Raw genomic sequence first — 24817 nt, 5'->3', positions numbered from 1 at the left:
TGGCAACTTTACTGTCGTCACTCTTTGTCACATTTTATATTTAAAGCGGTACTACAATATGTTGTTTATTTTAAAACGATATTAACCCATACATTCCTAAATATCTTAAATGGATTTGTCCATCGTAAAAAGATAACAATTTAGACGTAACCATTCATCATTTCTAGGGAAACGTTTTGAAAATATTATGTAAATAACACATGGGTTTGTGGAAAACAGTAAAAATATCATCCCAAGGAAAATACTGTTACCCGAGGCGTATTTTTACGAGGGATGATATTTTTACTGTTACTCACAAACCCATGTGTTATTTATATTATTACCTCGAACAAAAATACTGTGATGATCTGAAATTGTCAACTCAATCTAACTGTAACAAAAATAACCAGAGTAACAATAACTAAACTGCCCTTACCTTTTAAGGTTTAAGTGTACTTAAGGCCTACTTGAGAAGTTTTCTTTTGCTTTATTCTTTTAAGCAAGTGATGATATCTAAAAATCATAAAACATACAATAAGCTAGGTTTTGTTTAGAAAACAAAACACTAACCCATTTACACGGTTATGATCTGTGAAATCTGATCCTTCTGTTTCCAGAATATTCTTAGCATGGTTTTTGACAAAATAACGATGATATCCTATGTGTGTCCACCATATCTGTAACGTTTCACTGAAACAAATTGTTATATAACCCTTTGTTGCATGCTTAAATCGTCTGCATGTTCAAGTTTGAAACATAATTATTTATATTGCAATTACTTCCGTTGAAAACGGATGTTCACTTTTTGACTATTTAACAAAAATATATTTTATACGCTAAAAGCACACCAGGGTACGAACAACTAAATTTATGAGTGTCATAGTTACTCCAGAGAAGTAAACAAGAATGAATCGAGAAAAAAATGGCCGCCATTTTACTTTATTTTATTTAAAAAATAGACCACGTGACCAGATTTTATACTGTTTAAAAATACTGTTCCTATGTACATTTAAAAATTTTTTTATTTAGGGGTACATTTTGCTTTAAAACATTTAAAAAAACCTCCAGGGGGCCTAGGGGAAATTTTGGGCTTTTTCGAAAAAATGAGGGGGTAATAAGCCCCAATTTGTTTTGTGAATATTTTCCAAAGGGGAAAAATGTAAAATTGTTAAGGTTAAAGAAAAGTTTAGGAAGAAGGAAAGGGGGTTCTTTTTTAATTTGTTTAAAGGGGGCCCCCATTTTTCCCTCAGAATAAATTTAAATATTTTCCTTTAGAAGGGCCCAAACTGATTTTTTAAAACCCTTTTTAAAAACATGGTTTTTAAAGGAAATAAAAATTTTTTTTGGGTTTCCCGGAAAAAAAATGAAAATGAAAAAGAAATGTCAAAAAAATAGAAAAAAAAAAACCTTTTGCAGTATAAAAATTAATTTTGTAATACAATAATATTACATTACTTTTACTATTGGTAACGGTTTATAAATGTTAGATTGTCACCCTTCATATCTTAACTTATTTTAATTCGCACAGATATGTTAGATAAACATGGCATATTAATTACATAAATTATATACAAAGTTAGATATCCTTAATACATTTCCAGTCAAAAGCAATGCAATTTTTCCTTGTCAGATGCAATTACACTGGCCTCCAACTTAAAAAAGTCTTAGCATAACATTTCTAATATCAAATAACCTCGATCATTGGATTATGTAGCATTTAGATTTAAATCTACGAAAAAAAAAACTGTACATACTGGAATCTTCCTAAAAATGCCGATTTGCTGGATCTTTCTGATTCCATTAGACCTGAAAAAACAGCGTTAACATAATATCTTGCACCGTGTTCACTAGGAAAAGATCAGGATCAGGATAAAATGATCCTGATTTTATTTTCATTGTTTTATATAACTAATTTTGATTGTATTTTGCTAATTTAACGGACAGTAAACCATGTCTATTCAGGAAATCACTGGATATCGCCGGAACGTCATCAAGTCAGCAATCACGTGGTTTTTCATCGTCATCACGGTTGGACTGCTTCGTCTGTTTTTCTTTTGGTTGCCACATCTGATGGTTAGAGCAATGAATGATAGATGTGACCTTGCAGATGCTACTACAGTCATTTTAAAGGTAAGTTAAATATACTTCGAGCTCCTTTGACCGAGTAGTAAAGGAACTAGTCTTTACCAAGAGCTTATTTCTGGGCTTAACTTCCACTTAGAAATGAATTGCACTCAGGTAGAAGACGGAAGGTCGCTAGATATTCTTATGTGCACAATATTTTATATTCTGCTTGATAAATCTTTATTTTTGCTTTCTTAAAAATGGACTTGATGCGGAAAGGTAAATTATCATGACCCCCGTTTCTCAAAAAAATGAAAACCCGGAAAGTCAATGACATTTAATTCAAAAGTGATATCCTTTCTTAACCCAGACACACAGCATGCTAACCAGAAATTTACTTTAAGCTCTATCGAAGAGTAAGAACATTTGACCTGTATTTCGTTTTGAAAGCATTACATATTCATTAACTCTCTTACATAAATTTGCCGGGACACTTAAAAAAGAAAAATGTTCAAATGATAATTAAAAAATGTACTCAGAGATAACTGGTAATCGTTTTTTGTGCCAGTCTTGGTTCGATCAGAGTGAAAAGCGTTTCAACGCTTTTAAGCTTGTTTTGTTGTTGTCATTTTTCACAATTAAAATAATCATGTAGGGAAAACAGAGAGAGCGAATGATCTGAAATTTAGCACACAAGTTATTGGTCAAACCCTAAATCAAATGGATCATTGATCCCGAAAAATTATTTCCAGTCCCGTCATGTCAATAAACCCCAGTGGAATCCCTTTAAGAATGTGAATTTATTTGATTTTTCACATACAGGATGAGTATGATCAATGGTTTGTATCGAATGTCCAGATGATTACAAAGAATGGTGAAATGTAAGTTATATTTTCAAAAATATTTCAATAATTGATGTTATAATACTAGTATTAATTATATCATTTTTTATTTTATTTCTGTTGATGTTTGATTCATTGTTGGTGTTGTGATGTATAAATTGTCAGCTAAGTGTCATAATTAATATCCAAAAGCACAGTCACACAAATTAATTAAATGTGCCATTTTACTGCTTCTATTTAAAGAATGAAAGTATGAAAGAATGAACTGAAGCAAGAAAAAATATATTGTTTTTATTTTCTCTTTGATTTACGGAATTTTAGACTCAATGTGTTTTAAAGACACATTATGCAACAGAAACAAATAAATTTTAATGTTTTTAAAAAGAAACATGAATTTTAGAGTAAAACGTTGTTTGTTTTTGTGATAATATGTTTCAAACTTTAAAATTGAATAAATGTGCAACATTTGAATATTTTACAAATAGCAATTGTAGTTGTTATGAAAATATTAACCCCTAGGTTAACGAACCTTCAGACATTTATATTCTTATTAAAAACTGTAAAGGTAATTTTTATCGTCGTTGATATTTGATGGTTCATTAGATTTTGAATGTCATGCTATTTTAAAGGGTCAAACAGGATTCTCGGCGCAGTTGGTCGGTTGGCAGTAGCACACCGTTATCTGGCAGCGGAACTGCACGGGTATGTATCAGAGATTTTGCAAAACGCCAATTGAAATCAACTTAATTATAATTGACAATATAATCATTCGATGGTATAGTTGTAGATTGATCATTAAGAATTGTCAGACGTGTTTTTTTTTCTTTCTTTTTTTTCAAAATGTTCATATGCAATGTATCAATAAGGCAAAATCTTATTTCCTTGGCTGTATTTAATCTACACGAGTCCAGTTTAAGCAATGAGGAAACCGAAAATATATTTATACTAACAGAAAGATGTACGAGTAGAACTACAAGCTTGCCTTGTTAGACAACTTAATATGTTTACTTTTAGAAGTTCTCGACTGAACGTGTGGGGTGGTTCATGCATATTTTGTTGCATTTAATGGCAGTTCTGGTGGCCCACCTTTGCTTAACATTTTAGTGGAATATTGTATAATAAATTAGTTAGTAAACTTTCAATTTGGTAGAATTTAAGATATTTATTTAAAAGAACAGTCATTAAAAAGACAAACATTCATTCAGGAAGTAGTTATTTATTCTTCGAATCCTTATGTAAATGAACCCATTCTCTGCAGCGGTATTTATAAAGTCATGGGTATTTTAATAGTCCAACGGATTGCATTCAAACTACGTGTACTGTACAGAAATATTCATTTGATTACTTCATGATATATAACTTAACTAACAAAAGGGGAAGTTTCGTTTCTTAACAACTCATAATTGAAGTTCATTTTCGTCTGAATTTGCACTGAATGCACGTACATTTCAGTTAATTTATTTCTGTTTATTTTGTTTTATCAACAGCACAGTAATGGAGGTGTCGTCTTATCAATTATCGTAAATACTTCATTTCTAAGATATTAAATTTGTAATGGTTTTAAATGGCATTTGGGTCTGGTGAAAAGGAATACAAATTGCACTTTATTGGTATGTGACATGCTCCGGGTGTCGGGTTGTACTGAACAACTTTTATTTACAAGACATTGATATAAAAAAATCGAAATGGTATGAAAGCGGGCAATGTTTAAAAACAGGTGATATAGACTAAGTAATGAATGTAATGTATTTATTTTGCATGTGTATATAATTAGTTCAATAAGTTTAACAACTGGTGAAATAAGTACAAACTCACAGTTATCTGTTTTAAAAGCCAGACAAGTTTAAATGTAATTGTGCTGATGGGTGACAGTTTCATTGGAATGGCTTATTGCTTTTAAATCATTGAGGCATTAGAACTTCATCCATTGTAACACAATTTAGAATGCAAAAGCTCTCTGTTACATAAAAGAGTACAATTATTTTAGTGTGTTTATATAATTATTAAAAAAACATTTGCTTTCATATAAAATGTAAAGGATAGGATGATGGCAAAAACTCTTTCATTAAATTTATAATTCAGGAATATAAAAAACAGAAAATTTTTAAGTTAGAAAGGTTGATGTAACGTGTTTGAGCTATATCTTTTCGAATACGAATTGCGTGTTTAACAAATATGGATTTAGGTAAACAATGTCTTCTTGCTCTGATGGGCATGTGGCTGACTCCCTTTTAAATCATTGTATTGCTGTAGTTTTCTTCTTTACCTGAACATTTACCAACATTCTTAGAAAACATTCAATTTTTAAACATATACTATATTTCAACTGGAAATAATGGTATGAATTAGAATGACATGAAATTTACCACTGTGACTATAAGTTAAATAAAAAAAACATAACCAACAATGAATATTAGATTTTACAGACATATGCATTTGTTATCTACCTGACATAAGTAAAACAAGTCAAATTCAATTGTAAATATTTCAAAAATAACATCGGTGATCCCTATAATTATCACTTTACTAAACGATTTCTGTATCATATTCTGAAATATGTCAAAATGTATTTTAGAGAAAATATAATTATATTGAACCATTTTAAGGATGAAAACTACGTATACATATATGTAAATTATTATGTAAATTTATAACGCTTGGGTGCTTCGGTTGCAGCATATTTGTAAAATTATTTTTGGGGATTTATAAACTTTGCATAATGCAAGATTTCGTTTTACCGATGTATATTTCTTATTCAGGTCGTGAAAAATGACTACAGTACATATTACATGTATTTATAGTACATGCACAAAATATGCTTACACACCGCTTGTAAAATACCCAACCAATCTAAGTTACTTTCAAGATAACATAAGTATTATCTCAATAATGATTGCACCTATTTTTGTACTTACAAATTTTTAAATTTGTTCATATCATATCATGATTAGAATAATTTGAGGAGAGTAGAACAGATGAGAGGAGAGGGGAGGGAAGGGAAGGGAAGGGAAGGGGAGTGGAGGGGAGTAAGTACAGTAAAGTAAAGTAAAGCAAAGCTGAGTCATTAAGTAAGTAAGCAAGTAAGCAGTTGGGTAAAAAGTAAATAAGTAAAAATGTAATATTAAACTTAATACAAAAACGAAACTATGAAATATTTTTATAAGCTTAGAGTGACATTGTGTCATGTAGATATAAACAATTTAGATATAACAAATAACAACACCCAGCCAGGTTTGGCCTATAAAACATTCACAATTCATGAATTTAATCATAAAAATATACTAGCTAAAAACTTAGTATTCCGATTTCAACATTCAAAACGTGTGCCTTATCAAGATATTGACAATATGTATAGTCTCCGTTTGTTATCTGCTTAAGTAATTTTGATAAGGACAAAATCAATGTTTATTTATGTTATCAAATAGAAAACAATTGTTGGAAAGGACAACTCACTAATGATGTTAAAATGTGTGGCCCATAATGTACAACTACAGTAATGACGAAAATACTGTAAATTTGTTCGTTAATGTTTAATGTCTTACGTTTGCATGTGAAAATTTATCTGTTTTGTATAGAAAGAAACAAAACAACAACATTTACAATTAATTGTGATTTAACTAAGAAAAAATGTTATAAACTATTAGATGCATGACGAAAGTTATATATTAAATTATCCAATCTAAAACTTACAGTACAAATATAGCTTCCTAAATGTATCGCTAGTAAATAATGTTCAAATTATTGTAATGCATTCTTTAATTAATGCATGTGAACTATTTTGATTAAAACCTTTACAGAATGATTAATGATCTCGACACACACACATAGTTGAAGTACTCCTGATTTATTTATGCGTTTTGCTCTATTTTATTGAAACATAGTCTAACGATATCATGATAATTTCATTTTCAGGCACGTTCTGAAATTATCAGGTATTTCATCACGAAGAAAGTGAAATATATCTGGAACAATGAAAGCTCATCTTTTCTCAAACTCAGGTAACAAAGAGTTCCTTACTTGATTAACAACTTCGCAAACTTTAAAACTATATATATTTCTATCTAGAACCTTTTTGGGTACATGCACTTTATGCAGTTGGGCGTTCATGTTGTAAGAAAAAAAAGAAATATGTACTTGCGAAAAAAGAAAAACATTGTGTAATTGTTACATTTTGACAATGAATGACCATATTATATGATTAAAATAAAAAAATAGAGAATGCAAATTACTGAAAATAGATACAGCTAAACATGTGCCGCCATAATTTAGGATACATTTTCAATTTTTAGATAAAAGCTCTCACACACCCGTTTGTTCTTATTTCGGATATCTGATAAATAGAATGTTATATTTTTATAGATTCATTAATAAATTTATCAAACTCGTTGAATAAAATTATGTAATGCTCACCAGAGGCTCGCATAGTAAACTTTTATTCAACAGATTCAATAAATTCAGTATTGAACCACACACATTCAATTTATTCTATATATTTTGTATTTTATTTCAGAGGTATAGAAGACAACGTGTCGTGCGGCTTTTTTCATGACATATCATATTTATCATACGATGATGCCACAAGAAGACGTGTAATATACGGCTATAACTCAATCCGAATACACGTTACCCCAATTGTGAAACTGCTTTTTAAAGAGGTATCTGCTTTGCTATTTCCACATCAACAACATACTCAATGTCATTATCACCGCGATCATTATTATTATTATAAATTATTATTATTATTTATTATTATTATTATTATTATTATTATTAGTAGTAGTAGTAGTAGTAGTAGTAGTAGTAGTAGTAGTAGTAGTAGTAGTATCATCATTTTTAGCGATACTCCGGTGAAAGAAATAGCTAAATTGTTGTAACATAATTGACATTACGCCAGAGAAGAGATTGCTCCGCCCACTGATACACTTGACCCGGTCATTCAGAACCTTAGACAAAACACGGTACCGGCGTTTACAGGAAACTATTATGCCACTAAAGTGACTAATGAATTTGCCTTATATAACTTGGTATATATAAAATTTTAATGCTTTTCTTGGTTAGTTCAATGTATTTTGGTATTTAAAAAGTAAAAATAACTGCACCCATGCATTAATTATGAATTAAACGTTTGGTAAAGATATTGTTATAATTATTTTTCGTTGACTTCAAGAAAGACGTTTCTTACAAAATATCATTTTAGTTTACAAATTCAAAGATAGTTAAAATTAAAATAGTGGAACATATAAATAGTAAAATTATATCAATAACACAGAAACATTTACAAATGTTTTTAGGGTTTTATGTGCGAAATCACTTATATATAATGCATTTGTGCATAAACTGTTAACATTTAATGAGAAAATTGCCCTTGCATAACTTTTTAGTATGATATATGATTATATGTATATTTGCACATTAGATATGTTTCGTGATTCAACGCAATATTATCCACTTCAAAATAAGTTTCGCATCAACCCGACGGTAAGACCTCGGTTTTGAATTAAAACCGTGATCAGGTATGATGCTATTGAAGCAGATGTATCCAAATATTTAATCTTAATTCATTGAGCTTTCATAGAAATATTTAGGTAGAATATAATCTATCATAGAATATTCATTGCATATCCTCTCATTTTATTTGCAAGTACTTTTTTTCTACTGCAGCATTTTATTGACACTATGTTAAGAACGAACAAAAAATGTCATATCAGACCTTATAATATATATTATGTGATTATTAACTGACATAATTGTTATAAAGGAAGGAATAAAGTATTTGTTTAAACTCTTTCCTTATTTAATGCATTATGGTATAGCCAGGCTTCATAATCTCTGATCCCCATTCAAAATTCCATTTTATTTAGGAAGCTTAGGGCAAACGCATTTTTTTTAACTCGGGGACCATATGCCGCTTTTCTTGGAATGGCACTAACGTGTCACATTGAAGGTTCCATGATGACCGCCATATGGACACATCTGTGGATGTTTAAAAATTCCAAATTTTACCAGGTCATGTTGAATACTGCTTAAGCCAGTGGTAGGGGCGTGGACGGTTACTTGCACATTCCATTACCGTCATTGACAAAATTCAAAATAATTTCAATATAAATACTGCTGCACCATTGTCTTATACAAATAGCTTGTCTAAGGAAAATGGCGGATTTTGCAGACATCTTAGCATGAAACTGATTACGATCGCCGACTGGCTTATCTGGATGACCCCTGTCAGATTGTTTGGCAGGCGGCGTAATGTCAATCATAAAATTTTTTTGAGAAAAATGATATTATGATGTTTACATACTAATTTCCAAGAACAGAGAATGGGATATAAACTGTGATATCTGACGCACAGTCTTAGGGGCCAGTTACACAGACGGTCGGTCCCAAATCGGTCATTTAATTTTAAATTTACTCGCTGTTATGATCGGTTGTCATGCGTGATTTTTTTCTGGTTTTCTGTGTAAACGGCCATCGGTGACAGAAAGCAAACTCAAACGGGGTTGGGTCGATGATTAAAATGCTGAAATACTATCGGTTTTCATCGTTTGTAAATCGGAGCTAAATCGGGCGTAACGCTGATTAATCGGTGTTTGATAGCTAGTCATCAGTGGTTAAACACTTTCCGTCAGATATGGCCGGTGATTCATATTTGATTATCTTTGTCCGATCGGCGATATCGGTGATTAAGAGCTTGCATATAGGTTGCTGTCGGTTATTTGTAAAATATTTTCACCGATTGAGAATTTTAAACATGTTTAAAATTCCCAATCGGTAATTTTTCACCGATGAAACTTATCTTTCCCCAATAGCAGTTGATAGGTGGAAAACAGGTGACCAATAGGTGATATCGGTGTTAAATACGTTGTCATCGGTTCACTACATAATTTGGCTAAAAAAAACTACCGATCAATCACCGATGGCTCTGTGTAACTGGGGTGTTAGTTATAAAATACTGAGTCATGTTTAAATTACATGCGCACGTATGCAGATAACTCTTGCTAGCTAACGTATACTTTCTGGTGACGAGTTTTCTCCCTTTCAACCTAACGACCTTTTTCCGCATTACGATAAAGAGATTAGTTAAAAATTGCATGATATAAATTTAAATTTTCCCTTTATCTTTCTTTCTTTCTTTCTTTCTTTCTTTCTTTCTTTCTTTCTTTCTTTCTTTCTTTCTTTCTTTCTTTCTCTTTCTTTTTTTAATTCAATGTAATTGACTTTAAATATATGAGAATAGTTATATACCATCAGTAATCGCGAATTTCCATGATTGTATTTTATGTTTTATTTTCAGGTTTTGTCGCCATTCTACATATTTCAAATTTTCAGTTGTAGTCTCTGGTTTGCGGACGAGTATTACTATTATGCCGCGTGTATTGTTTTCATTTCAATAGTGTCCATCATAGCCACAATATATCAAACTAGAAAGGTATAAATTGCTTTTACAATAATTTACTAGTTTTTATGTTTTGACGTATGCGATAAATCATTTTAGACCGAATTTTATAATTATTCTACATGTGTATCATGTCCATTCCATAGTATGTTTGCTTTCTGGCGATCAAGGCCTACTTTTTATTACGTACATTTCTATTGTGTATTAATTACAATGTTTTATGACGAAGGATAAGGATTAACTGATGAGAAATAGGTTTTATTTTTAAAACTTTATACGTGCTTGAAGTGTTAATACATTACTACGAATTCGTATGATACGTTCTAATGTATCTTTTTTTATATATATTCCAGTACATTCATGCTCTATCAAGTTGTGCTTAATTTGACCAAAGTTGTAACACATCGCATTTGTAACACGTGCTACAAATGTAATCACATGCTTAATAGATGCTACAAACGTATCATAGAAATAAAGCACTTGCTTTGCCACGAATATGATTCATGCCGATTTTTCAATTCAAAATCGTTTTCGCATCAGATCAATTTTCACATGCAAAATAGATCAAAAATAAAATTTTACTACACTGTAACACATTTGTCACAGGGTGTCACAAGGAAATAAGTAAATTATGTTATAACAAGTCAAGACATCGTTTAAATTTGTTTCTACTTTCTTTTATTTGTTAGATGCAACGGGCATTGAGAAACACAATCCAGTCTTCGACCACTGTCAGTGTTTGTAGAGGAGAAAATGGTTAGATATTTTAACTCACGTGCACTAACTTGCTTTTTTCATTTTTTCTTTTACAATAAAATACCATTTTCTTATCGATCGCATGTTAACAAGTCGAGTACAATGTATCACGTTTTACTATCGTCATTGACATTGTCAATTCAATAAAAATAGTACATGTATTATTCTGTTAAAAGTACTTTTTATTAAAACTTACACCAGTATATGCAATTTTTTATATACATATCATACATACTGTACATGAATGGTAATACATCTTCTTCAACCGATGCTGAAACTGCCTTGTTTGTATTAAAGAATTTCACGAAGTGTCATCAGAAGATCTTGTCCCTGGAGATATTATTGAAATACCACGTGGCGGATGTATAATGCAGTGCGACGCTATCCTTATCACCGGAAACTGTATTGTCAATGAAAGCATGTTAACAGGTAAAACAGTCACAAGAAAAAATCAATTTATGATGATAATGATGTAATTGTGACTGATGTCGCTGATGTTATTACTGTTGTTGTTACTGTTGTTGCTGCTGTTGCTGCCAATTAAGATGATGCTAATTATTTAAAAGGACAAAAATGTTATGCTTAATCATGATGACAACAACAGTTATGATAATGATGATGATGGTGACGATGATTTGTATGATAATTAAGGTAATTATGATGATAAGGATTATGATGATTGTGAAATTGATGGTGATAATGATAATGATGATGATGAAAGTGATGATGATGATGATGATGATAATGATAATGATAACCATGATAATGGTGATGATGATGATGAAAATTATGATGATGATGATGATGATTACGAAAATGATGATGATGATGATGATAACGATGATAATGGTGATGACGATGATGAAAATGATGCTCAAGTATGGTAAAGGAATGGTTGCTTTACTAGTTCCATTCAAATAAAAACAATATACAATATGTACACAATGTATGCTTGTGAATTGGTTGGTGCTTTTTCAATGTTTCATGTATTACTTAAAATAATTAAAGTCCTAAATTATGAGTTAAATTGTACAGACAAATCAATCATGCTGTTGCTTGTATACATTGTAGGGGAGAGTGTCCCAGTAACAAAAACACCCTTACCAAACCCGTTGTTGACGCACGAGGAAAGCACCCTCTACTTTAATATAAAGGATCATGCTCGTCACGTGCTCTTCTCTGGAACCCACGTGATACAGACGCGTTTCTACGGCGGGCATAAAGTAAAAGCAGTGGTATTTAGGACAGGTCAGTTTGATTTCTTACATTCTTAAGAACAGCAGAAAGGAATGCCTTAGAAAAAAGAAACTTGTCTTTGATCACAAGAGTTCTCAAGAAGAAATTTAATTTTGAAATAGAAAATAAGATAACAGGCCTTAATCAAAGCACAGAAGGCACTGAATTTGTTTGGGTCTCAGAATGTCAGAAAGGTGAAGGTTGTGAGATTATAAACCAATTTGTTTTGTATAGTGCCACCAATGCTTTTCAGCGTTTTAATTGTAGTAAATTGGCTATTAGACTCATTGCAAGACTGATATTCTATTCAATATTTATTTGACTTAAACAATTTGAAAAAAAAATGAGTTGCCTTAACTTGGATTTGTATTCCAGACCTCTCGCTCCCTAAGCAAGCGCGCAAACCCCTCGGCCATGGTGAAGTTATATGTTAACGGCCTGAAGAAAACCAAGGATTTGTAACCCTTATTATTGCGACGCTAACTGTTGTATAACACAGATGTAAATAATCATGGAGCTTACTATAAGCATGTATATCTATAAAGAATAAAACAATATTAGAAATATTCGACCATTCGGAATTATTTTGCTTGAAAATTAATGCGCCTGTCATTTGACCATCTTTACGCAGTGATCTCCCCTGAATTTTTCGGCGTTGGTGTACATATAAAGGGAAGTAACCGCTTCAAAATAGCGGACTACTTTCGGCATTTGCAATTAACCCAGGTCTGAAATTTCGCTACCATTATTTGTTTTGTCTGACGACCATAACAAATAAAAATGAGCATTTTTATTTTCATGAAGTGATAAAAACCTATAAAAATGAAAAATACCCCAGAAGCAATGAAAACAACACAATGATTTTAAAGTTACATGCTCGGTTTGATTGCGTCTGTCCATAAAAAATAATGTAAAAGTACATCTCTCTTAAACCCCCCCCCCGCACCGGCTTATGCGGTACTCAATCTTTAACACTGTGCTGGAATCGAATCATTGACATAAATCATAAACAGGAAAACTGAATTGAAGTGCACACAGGCAAACCTTTTTCAACAGCTGCTGCCACACGACTCTTGACGCCACAAGCTTACCTGCAGAATTGGTAGAGAGCAAAGTCGCCAATTTCGATTGTTACACTAGTTCCTTTTTTATTTTTATTTTTTTTAATGTTCGTATTGCTATTCATAAATAGAAGCATGGAAAAAAAGTCTATAAAAAGCGTTTAATCTCAATATCAAAGTAGACTATATTTCATTAACTATTCCACTATCACACAAATAAATAAATCATCAATCATGATACACGTGACCATTCTTTATCAATGAAACGAAAATATAATCATCAATGTCTGTTTTTTCTATTTTTTATTATCCCCCAATTCTGGAAAGCAAAACATATTTACAAAGTAAGTTATGTAGATATAACAGAAGAGAAGTATATAAAAACACATTGCATCCATATCATTTTTTTCAGCAAATAAGAAATTTATGTAATATATATTTTTTCATTTAGGGTTTTCTACCGCAAAAGGAGGACTGGTGAGAAGTATTTTATACCCAAAGCCGGTAGATTTCAAGTTTAACAGAGATACGTACAAGTTTGTCGGTATTTTAGCTGGCATTGCACTGATGGGCTTCATTTACACAGTAGTTCTAATGGTAATATACTTATATTATCTATTTTGTGTTATTTAACAATATATATTTCAAATGAGCGAATGTCGATTGTATTTAAACTTCTTAAATTATGTAACATGCTGTTTCGAAACGAATTTGTCAAAATTGAAAAATTGCTTTCCACTGCGATCACGTGTTTTTAGTATAAGCGTGTCATTTAACTTTTCCTCCCATTGTTTTTTTTTTTCTAAAAGATAAATATACAAGGTCGTAATGTGAAACAAAGTTAAAAGTGATACAAAAGTTTTGTTGTGATTGAAAAATGGACAAGTCCATTAAGAATTGAAGCGCGTTAAGAAGTGAAATTCGATCCCTCAATGCTTTGTACAAATTATGTGATCGTCGTCACTTGTCACTTTTATAACTCGTAATTTGTCGTGATATAACTTAGTCTTGCAAGATATCCTTAATCATGATAATTGAAACGCTCATCTGATCTTTATTAGGTACGAAAAGCTACGGAACATGCCGAAGATTCACGTTTTTTTTTTTTGGACTCACAAATTATTTCAAATTATTTCATATTATTTGTCTGCAGTAATAAACAGTGGCAAAATCATAAGTAAATCATATTTGAAATATTTCTTTTTTCAGACTGAAAGAGGAGATAGCGCTGGGGACATTGTCAAGCGTTCACTAGATCTGATTACAATCGCTGTTCCTCCAGCACTTCCGGCCGCGTTGACTGTCGGTATTGTTTTTGCCCAGAGGAGAATGAAACAAGCCAAGATCTACTGTATTAGTCCTAGAAGTATAAACGTCTGTGGTAGCCTTAATACTGTGTGTTTTGACAAAGTAAGACATTCAAATCACTTGTTTGTTTGTTGTTTTTTTCTGATTTTTTTCCCGAATTTTAAAACAGGTTTTTGTCATTTTCGGCAGTCGATCAACCTCACTGGCTTTCCTGGGTAACTAACGAGGAATTACCATTTTCTCAGCAAATGACCATCTACCTATCCCATACCATCTCTGAATCAGCAGAGAGAGTCAAATGACTATTACACCCAATGTCCGAAAACAAATGCAATGGAATTTTTTTTGCCTCGCCCGAAAATATAACCATCGACGGCGGATTTCAAATCCAATGCTTTCCATATTGACCAAAAATATGATAAACAAGATCAACAAGGAAAGGTTGCATTCAATGAATGAAACCTCAACGGACGAACTCACAGCATTTATAACTAATATAGTGAATGCAGAACACACCAATCAATATTAAAAATATGACTTGCGTGCTGATGCACATCAATTCTTCCTGTAAAGTATCTGACTGTCTGTATTAAAAATAAGCGGCGCTTGAAAGGTGTAAACTCTTTGATAAATAAAGACATATGAGCCGTGTCATGACAAAACCAACATAGTGGTTTTGCGACCAGCATGGATCCAGACCAGCCTGCGCATCCGCGCAGTCTGATCAGGATCCATGCTGTTCGCTGTCAGTTTCTCCACTTGTAATAGAGTTGATAAGCGAACAGCATGGATCCTGATCAGACTGCGCGAATGCGCAGGCTGGTCTGGATCCATGCTGGTCGCAAACCCATTATATTGGTTTTGTCATGACACGGCTCATATTTTGAATGGGGAACTGACGTTCAAATTTAATGTTGAGACAGTCATACTCGTCTTGTAAAATTTGTCTTTATCTACAATGTATACATTAGTTTTACCCTAATGAATTAGTGATAATAATTCATATAATCTTTTTTCTCGAAATGCAATCCACGACTGTTATTTGAAAAATAAATCAATAAAAATAATCAAGGCTTAAAAAATAAACTCGAAGGATTTTAGGATATTCATCCCTAAAATTATCTTCCTGCAAAATAAGATTGAATTAATATTATTTTTTACTGACAGACTTACGTTTGGTATTTATTTATTATTTTTATATTCTTTTTTTTCTGTCAGACTGGAACCTTAACAGAAGACGGGTTAGACATGCACGGAGTCGTTACCGCAAAGGAAGGAAAGTAAATATCTTGTCTTATTGACATTGCTTTTGTCAAATTTTCTTTTCAAACACTTTCGTCTAGACTTTTTTGTATATGATAATAAATATCATAGAATTCGTTTATTCTCTTTTAAATTTCTTTTTATTTCTCTCGTTATAATGTCATGAAAACAGTTGATCGTCTTTTTTTCTAATAATAAGCTTATGTTACAAGAATGCTACTTACAATACCCCCCCCCCCAAAAAAAAAAAAAAAGAAAGAAAGAAAGAACATTGATTCAGATAGATACAATTATGATTACTTTTGCATTTTTAACTGTCAAAAAGGTTTGACACAGAAATAAAGAACGTGAATCTTGTACCACGTGGTTCATTTATGGTTGGTATGGCAACGTGTCACAGTCTTACTATTATTGACGGAGTTCTCAGTGGAGATCCCCTAGAGCTGATAATGTTCGAATCAACTGGCTGGGTAAGCACATGTCGTCTACTAATAAAATTTTAAAAAACCCCAAAAGAAACAGAACTATGTGGATAGCATAAGTGAATAGGTAATTTAGAAGATACCGCCAGAAATTGTTCATTCCAAATTAATATTGTAAATGTTTATGTGTATATTTGTCCGGTATATGACTATCAAAATTACCTATTCAAGGTATTGTTTGCATTTTGTCTTTTGTAGTGATTGTTTTTATTTTGATTTTTTAAGAAAATTAGTGATAACTCAGTCATTTCGTTTAAAAAATAGACACACAGTTCTTGGCCTGTTGAAAAGCGCATTAAAATACACGCGCCTACTTTGTGGCATATTTATAACGCATATGGAGATAAAAAGGCGCATTCAAATTTCATTACATAAATTGTATTATTTAAAAATACATTGAAATGATATTTTTTACATTAGTTTTACATTATCGTCATTACAATTTTACAATGACCTTGACCTCTTCAGGAATTATCAGAGCCTGGGAACGAAGAGTCATCAAGATTTGATATGATATGTCCGACTATTGTCTGTCCGAAAGCTACACGACTTACAGCGTCTGCAGATCTATCGTCTGGAAACACGGTTCGTTTGTTTTGTTGTTTATTGTTGGTGGTGTTATTGTTGTTTTTGTTTGTTTGTTTTTATCTGCTTTTTACGCCGATTAATCAGATATTTAGTTATATCTCAGCAGACGATTCACGTAACCGGTTTTCGTGGATAACAAACCAGTAATTATACTTATCCGAAAGTAACCTACTTCTAATCGCACATTCCTTTTGTTGCTGAGAGGTTGCCTGTACGAGTTGAGGAATCAGAATATAACCCACCATCTTATCCTGCGTGATCGTAAAAGACGACTAAATCAGTTCGAGTAACTGGAGTCTATGCATCTCTTAGCTTCTGCAGGTGAAGTGGTTTTGACCTCCATTGTTGTTTGTAACACCAGAGGTTAGCCAGAATCATCTTTCTTCTTTCTAAACGGTGGTGGTGCGCCTTAAAATCAAACTAACAAATCCCACATGATTTCTGACAGACAGATAACTAATTGACTCTATGTCAAAGATCAATTGTCACGGAGAAATTTCGCCCCATCTAAGGATCGGGCCAGTGACACCATGTTAACTAATTCGGACTTTTATCAATTTTTTAAATATAGCATCTTAAAAATTTGCCTTTTAATATAAATTTACATTAAATGGCCTTAAAAATAGTTATACATAGAGCCATTTTCAAGCTATATTTGTAGAAGTTGGTATGTTTTAATAATTATAATAACTCACCTTTTAAGTCATGTTTTACTACCGGAAACTAGAAACAGAACGCTCTTCAAACTTATATCTTACTTTCAACTATTGTTTATAAAATATTCATTTTTACATAGACATTATCAGAAGAAATCGGCATCGTGAGACAATTTACATTTACGTCAAGTTTGCAGAGAATGTCTGTAGTAATTCGTCACCTAGGGGCAGATCACTTTGACATCTATACTAAAGGTGCACCTGAAATGATTGCCTCCCTTTGTGTAACAGATACAGGTACGTTTGTGGTTACATTTGGTTTTGATCGAGTTTGGTCTACATAATTTCAAGCAAATACATACTTAAAATGCCTCACCTCTATTCAATAAAATGTACGTTTTGACCTATAAAATCTTATTATATCAATATAATCAAAATAGATTCTTATTAAAGCTGGTTGATATTTGTAAGACAAATGTGCTGCCTGACTTGAACCAGAAGCCCGGACCCTCGGAATATCGTTCCGAGGATCTTTTTACTGAGCTATCCGACACATCATCTCCCCTAAATAGTGAATAGTTCTAAACCGTAACAAACCTCCCTGTTATATTGAAACTCGTTCTCAGGGTAACAGAGTTAAATTACATTCTGAAATATATGCAGTGACGATCCCCCGTTGGGCGCCAAATGTTACAGGTCGAGAAAAATATTCAGCCTGAATTGGCACTCGAACCCGGAATCCGCGGCATACTGTTTCGTGACTTAACCGACTGAGTTAGCTGACCACTAGACATCTTATCCCCTAAATTGAACAAATCTGAACCATGAAATTTGAATGTTATATTCATAACGATATCACCATTTTTAGTGCCTTCCGATTTTCACGAAGTCCTTAACGGATACACGAGACATGGGTATAGAGTACTCGCACTTGCACATAAACCTTTACCATCTAAACTGAAGTATCCGAAACTACAACGTATACAGAGGTAAGACATGTTTGAAATAAAGTTAATGATGAGTTTGTTAACTAAACTTCCAGTAGAAAAATTAAAAAAAATCTCTAAGCAGGAGTAAAGTAAATAAAAAAGAAATGTGCAAATACTTTAGAGTTTTTGAGAATCCACTTTGTATTTATCTGCCATTTACTTTTTTTTTCATTTCCGATTTATTTATCGATTTCTTTTGGAATCTTAAAGAAATCATAAATAATTATGATAAATAATATCACATACAGTACATACCTGTGCATATGATACTTGAATTATAAAAACCAAAACTTTGTTGGTTGTTAATAATTCTTACTTTTTTAAGAGTTTTCATTATGCTTTTTATCCTCATAGGACTTTTTCCTCCTTAGTGATTTACTCTGCATGTACTTATTGTCTAAGGCTTGATATGGGCTCCCTTAAAACTTCAAAATGTTTATAGCTCATTAATTAAGTAAATAAATGTTTTGTAATCAGATTATATCAATCATATAAGATTATACAATACACTTATTTTATTGCGATCATTAGATAGCCTTAATGTAATTTTAGATGTTATAAATCGTATGTTAAACATTTCTCAATTAACTCATGAAAACATTTAATAAGTAACTCTAGTCATGCTAATATATTTTCAGAGAACAGGTTGAAAGAGGTCTAACATTTCTTGGATTAATTGTGATGGAGAATAGACTTAAACCTCAAACCACCCCGATTATCCTAGGTCTCAAAGAATCAAACATCCGGCCTATAATGGTAACAGGTTCGTGGTTTTTTTCATTTATGATTTTTATAACATGTAGATAATGATTCTAAAGCATGTAAGGACGCTTTTAACGCGGAGAAAGTAGAGCTGAATATGAAATAATTTGTCATAAAATTAACAAAATGTAAACAAATAGTATTTTGACTTCCATACAAAGTACTAAATAACTATAAACTTAATAGTTTATTCCGCATTAAACATTTTACAATGTTTTTAGCATACAGAGTATAATATACAAAGAGAAAATGGTTTACAGAAGAGTACATGATTATCAATAATGATTAATACTTAATTGATTATATTTAACTTTTGATACAAGAAAAAGATTGATCATTTTAATATAAATTGAATCGGCTACACAAGGTTTCTGTTTATTACCACCCGCGCGTAAAATGAGATTCGTGCGCGTGTATGTTAAACGTTATCAATACTTAAAATACTTCTATCTAGTAGTAAACCAACTAAATACGGGAAAAAATCGTGAGTTAAACTAATTATAGATTGAACATTATTTACGCGTCGCGACTTAGATTCGCATAGTATATAAATTTAGCTACATTATAAATAGTTTTATTCGAACGTGATGATAACAGTAACTCAAGTTTCTTGATGCTGAAAGTATTTTCTTCTCAAAACACGATAAAAAGGACAAACTAGAAGAAAATGGTATTCCGATTCGATTTGATTCATATTACATAACCTACATAATCTATCTTCTCTTTGGATGTTATTATATCTTCCAGTTTCAATATTTAAGCTATGTGACGAAGTTCTAAATCTAGTTAATGCTATTCGGTATTTATTTTCGTAGATGATATTAAGGTATTTCTCAAGCTCGAATTTATATTTATATATTGCGTATGAATTAAGTCGATTTGAATGATTAATTTCCCAATACCATGTTTGCATGTATGAATCATAAATTCTTTTCTTAATTTCATCAAAAGGAATGTCGATTTCAAATTGGTGGTCCCAAATATAACTAAAACCATGGTTATCTAGTATTGTTTTGATTTGGTACGCCCAGTTATTTCGTGCGTAATGTCTATTAAAATCAGTGTCATGTTTAAGCATAAGAAATGTCTTTAAAATCAGTGAATTTGAGTTTTGCGATAATATTATACATTTCATTTAAATAAGGCTTATACGCCTATGACGTCATGATAAGACCTTGTTTACTGGTTAATGAACTGTGTATATTTTAATGTATAAAACATTATCACAATAACACAATATAATTATGACTTTACAGGAGAAGGTCATAATAACAACTCATCGTAAGAACATAGAATAATGAAAAATATTTATTTATGTTTTGTGTTTCACTCACCTCCTTCCTATCTGTTAAAATGATTGTATGATTTACAAGTCCTCAATTCCGGTAAATGTTAAGCTACCCGAAATTTTTTTATAAAGTTTACCAATATTTAACTATGAAGTAGTGTCACAACAAACATAATTAATGTTCATTACATAAATCATTATATTCAATTAGTTTATCGACATATCTAATTATTGAGACAAGAGACATACTTATATTGTATTGTATTGTATATTTATTGTATTGTATTGTATTTATATTATATTATTTCATAATATATCATATGATATACTAATTTATATCATATCACATTACATTACATTATGTTATGTTATGTTATATATATTTTAATAATAGTAATAATAATAATGATAAATGATGATACTAATAATCTCATATTAAATCAGTCTTACCGAAACGAAACTGAAAGAAAGCTAGTATAGCATTCAAGCATACCTGAGTACATACTTTATTTACCATTTAGACACGTGTATGCTACATATACTAACACATTTCATATAAAACATGTGAAATGCAGATGATATAAATAATACTTCTTTTGATAATGTGATAATATAAAGTACATATCAAAGTAACATACACCGTTATAAGAATAGATCTAATTTAATGATCTTACTTAACTCAAAGGAAAAAAACATAAAAAACACACAAAAAGGATTATCCATAACATTACAGTTACATGTAAATCATAGTATTTTACTGAAACCTTAAGCTTCCCGTTGTTTATCCTTGCATTAAACATAGAGGTTTTATTGATATATATTAACACCTTTTTGGTGCCATATAAATAACCTTTAGTCTTGCATTTTCTTTATCGTGATCGGTCTATTATGACTTTATTAACCGTCGAGTGCCTTTCAGGAGACAATATGTTGACGGCATTAAGCGTTGCACGGGAATGTGGTTTTGTTAAACCAACTGAACCTATCGTACTCGTGCAAGCGTTTCCCGTGCAAACTGACCAGTATGGTAATGAGGTATCTGCCCCGCACGTGGAATATGTCTATACGGAGACACAAGAAGAGCGGGAAGTTTTATCGAAAGAAAAAAGTCAAACGTTCCAAGGAAGTCAGGTACTTAATTCATATGTTTTAAATCTGGTGATGTAGTTATTACTATTTACGTGTAATATATGATTATATCAAATGAATTCGATCGTTGCAATACAGTATTTAACCATTATGAAAATGTTTTTCTTTGTATGATACACTTTTTATATAAATATGGCCCAATTAACGGTATTTTAAACGATTTGTCAACGCTTTTTTGGACATTTTCGAGTCGAGAAGTTATAACTATGTAGTAAAGATAAATCTTATGAACACTAGATTTCATTTCAAATAGGCTTTGTTAAATTTGTATCAGAAAATGTACTAAAGCTTGCTAAAGATCTATAAGAACATAAGTTATATAGCACTTTTTGACATGTTACATTGCCAAATACCAACGGTTTTTGATATAAACTTATCCGCCAGACAAAATAATTCAGTGTGTTTCTATAGTTAAATATTTAATCTCCATCTATCAAAATAGAATTTATATGTAAAAGATGAAAATAACATTTCTATATGTTTCTGTCTATTTGATCGAATAGAATGGCAAATCTTTAGATGTAGAAGTAGGCAAGAAAGAGCGGTATCATTTTGCAGTGACAGGGAAATCATGGTCTGTACTTAGACAGTACTATCCCGATCTTATACAGAAGGTAACTTGTTCACTTTCATACAAATAACCCGTAAATATGTGTATCTTATGTTAAAATGTTTATTTATATTTTTATAACGAAATTGATATTCAAACTGGTAAAATAACTGGCATGCTTTAGAAAATATACATTTGGATCAACTACACAAAATAGGTAATTGAAATGTGTATTTCTGATTTGACGGGTACGCATGTGTGAAATCATCGCTAAGCCAAACGAATATAATGTTAGGGGACGTTTTATTCCATTTTTTATCATACATGCCCATTAAATAACGGAAATTATCATAGTTTTTGTCCATTTTTAGAGTATTTTGTGCCAGGTCAAGTTTTACATTCTCTATTACATGTGGAATTAATTTGATTTTCCCATCAAAGCTATACCACAATGGTATCATTTCTTTATCAAACAATTAAATGCATCTTAACCAGTTAATCCAACTTAAATTATCAAAATGAGTTCACGGTAATTCTGCACTGAATCTATGATGATTTGATATAAGAAATTTTCAACAAAATGTCTTCACCCATGGCCTGCTGCAGGTGGCAAGTAATTCTGACCATTGGGCCAGTGCAGACCAAGATCATCAGGCGCATCCGGCACTTGATCATCTTCTACCAGTCAGTATGCTTTTGTTTTTAATCCTAAAATGACGCATGCTTATGGTTTTATTGAAAGATATACAAATCCACTTATTTTTGAGCCTGGACAGGATAATGTACTACATTTTTTATTGTTTTGAAATATCCTGTATATTCTAGATTGTAGTTCGAGGGACAATATTCGCCAGAATGTCACCTGACCAGAAGGCTCAGCTTGTTGAACAGTTACAAGATTTAGGGTAAATTTTACTTATACAGACATTTTAATTGCGACATACTTGAGCTATATGATACAAGTCTTAACTCTTTTATTTTATATAATAAAAGTAAATTGCTCCACTAAAACAATGTGAACGTGCCTTCTTTGTACTTTTAGGAATTTCTTTTTCAATGATAAAAAAACTTGGATTCTTCCAAATATTAAGTTAACTGTACCTTATGAAAATGACAAAAAGCTTTATAAAAAAAAAAAAACAAAAAAACAAACAAAAAAAAAAACCAGAAATATAAAGGATTGAATGAGCAATTTTCAGTGAACGGTAACCCTTAATCTGCTGAGATCAAAAGTGATTAGCTTTTGCCATAAGGATATAGCCGAATTAACCTGCATATCCGTTTCTGTAGAATCTGGACACATCCGTTCATGTTACCAGACTCGTCACCGTTTGTTCCTCAATGTTATTTTTGTATCATGTAACAGAAATCCTTAAATAAATTGAATGCTCCAAAGAAAGGCAAATCCATCATCAATTAAATCAACAAGTAAATGGGTAAATAAATGTTTATTGTTTACATGGTGTAATCTATATTCAGATATTACGTAGGAATGTGTGGAGACGGAGCCAATGATTGTGGTGCGCTGAAGACAGCCCATGCTGGTATCTCTCTGTCTGAAGCGGAGGCGTCTGTTGCTTCACCTTTCACATCTAAAACACCAGATATTTCATGTGTTCCCACTACAATAAGGTATGCAAATTATTGTATTTCATGTTTAAGAAAAGACAATGCATCTTAAACAAAAGTCAAAGCCTTTCTAGAGTTGATCTTCATAATGATTCATTATTAGATGCCAAGGTGTTTTATGAAGTGAAAGTCAAAAAAACAAATATCACTCTTTCAATCTTATTTTTGATGAATCATAAATTTATTGCATAAAGCAATAGAGCCTCTACAAATGTTGACGAAACATTACTTTATAATTCATAATGCTTTAACCATGTTTCTCATATAAGCATTAATGGATTTTTTTATTATGCTGCCGTAAATTTCTGTTTGTCACCACAATTGATTTTCAGCAGTAGCCCCTTTTTGTAAACACCTTGCTTTATGGTTAATAAACATACTTTTTTATCTATTGTCGGTATTTGCCGGACTAATATTCATATTAAAGCTATGTCATAACAAAACATCAGATAAAAACATGATGTATATTGAAATAAAGTATGTTTTAACAAGGTTACTAAGACTGATAGTCTTTTTAAAATATGCTACTTACATGCACTACGCTAATTCTTATTATTTCTCTACGCGGTTACATACCAAAATTCTATAGATATAGTTCACTTATCTTACTTTAATTACTTTTACAGTCATCAGAATGCGTCTGTAGTACTACAAACATATATGGTAACATGTGAACATTTTTATATGATGCTTGCACTGACGTTATAAATAATTATTGTACAATATAACAATTTCAGAGAGGGCGAGCCCGCGTTGATACAAGTTTTGGTTATTTAATACATGGCTTTTTAAAGTTCACACATTTAATCTGTTTTCATTCTG

The 24817-nt window shown here is 31.5% G+C and overlaps 1 protein-coding gene across 1 annotated transcript in view; it reads left to right on the top strand.

Annotated features, from left to right (window-relative positions):
- Positions 1-24047, top strand: part of LOC132737188 (polyamine-transporting ATPase 13A3-like) — a 29386-nt gene extending 5339 nt beyond the window's left edge. The window contains exons 3-24 of the mRNA XM_060724451.1: positions 1942-2109; positions 2866-2924; positions 3515-3587; positions 4373-4405; positions 6798-6883; positions 7396-7540; positions 10177-10311; positions 10968-11034; positions 11332-11463; positions 12106-12282; positions 13783-13928; positions 14541-14741; positions 15858-15919; positions 16228-16372; positions 16853-16969; positions 17769-17925; positions 18497-18617; positions 19256-19380; positions 21587-21798; positions 22320-22430; positions 23192-23271; positions 23846-24047. Coding sequence (XP_060580434.1) covers positions 1942-2109; positions 2866-2924; positions 3515-3587; positions 4373-4405; positions 6798-6883; positions 7396-7540; positions 10177-10311; positions 10968-11034; positions 11332-11463; positions 12106-12282; positions 13783-13928; positions 14541-14741; positions 15858-15919; positions 16228-16372; positions 16853-16969; positions 17769-17925; positions 18497-18617; positions 19256-19380; positions 21587-21798; positions 22320-22430; positions 23192-23271; positions 23846-24047 — 2754 coding nt within the window. The remainder of the gene's footprint in view (positions 1-1941; positions 2110-2865; positions 2925-3514; positions 3588-4372; positions 4406-6797; positions 6884-7395; positions 7541-10176; positions 10312-10967; positions 11035-11331; positions 11464-12105; positions 12283-13782; positions 13929-14540; positions 14742-15857; positions 15920-16227; positions 16373-16852; positions 16970-17768; positions 17926-18496; positions 18618-19255; positions 19381-21586; positions 21799-22319; positions 22431-23191; positions 23272-23845) is intronic.
- The last annotated feature ends 770 nt before the right edge of the window (positions 24048-24817 follow it).

This window comes from Ruditapes philippinarum, unplaced genomic scaffold (assembly GCF_026571515.1).
Source record: "Ruditapes philippinarum isolate M1 unplaced genomic scaffold, ASM2657151v2 ctg1662_1_1_1_1, whole genome shotgun sequence".
Taxonomy (NCBI): domain Eukaryota; kingdom Metazoa; phylum Mollusca; class Bivalvia; order Venerida; family Veneridae; genus Ruditapes; species Ruditapes philippinarum.
The sequence above is the reverse complement of the archived record's forward strand: the minus strand, read 5'-3'. Positions and strand labels throughout refer to the sequence as shown.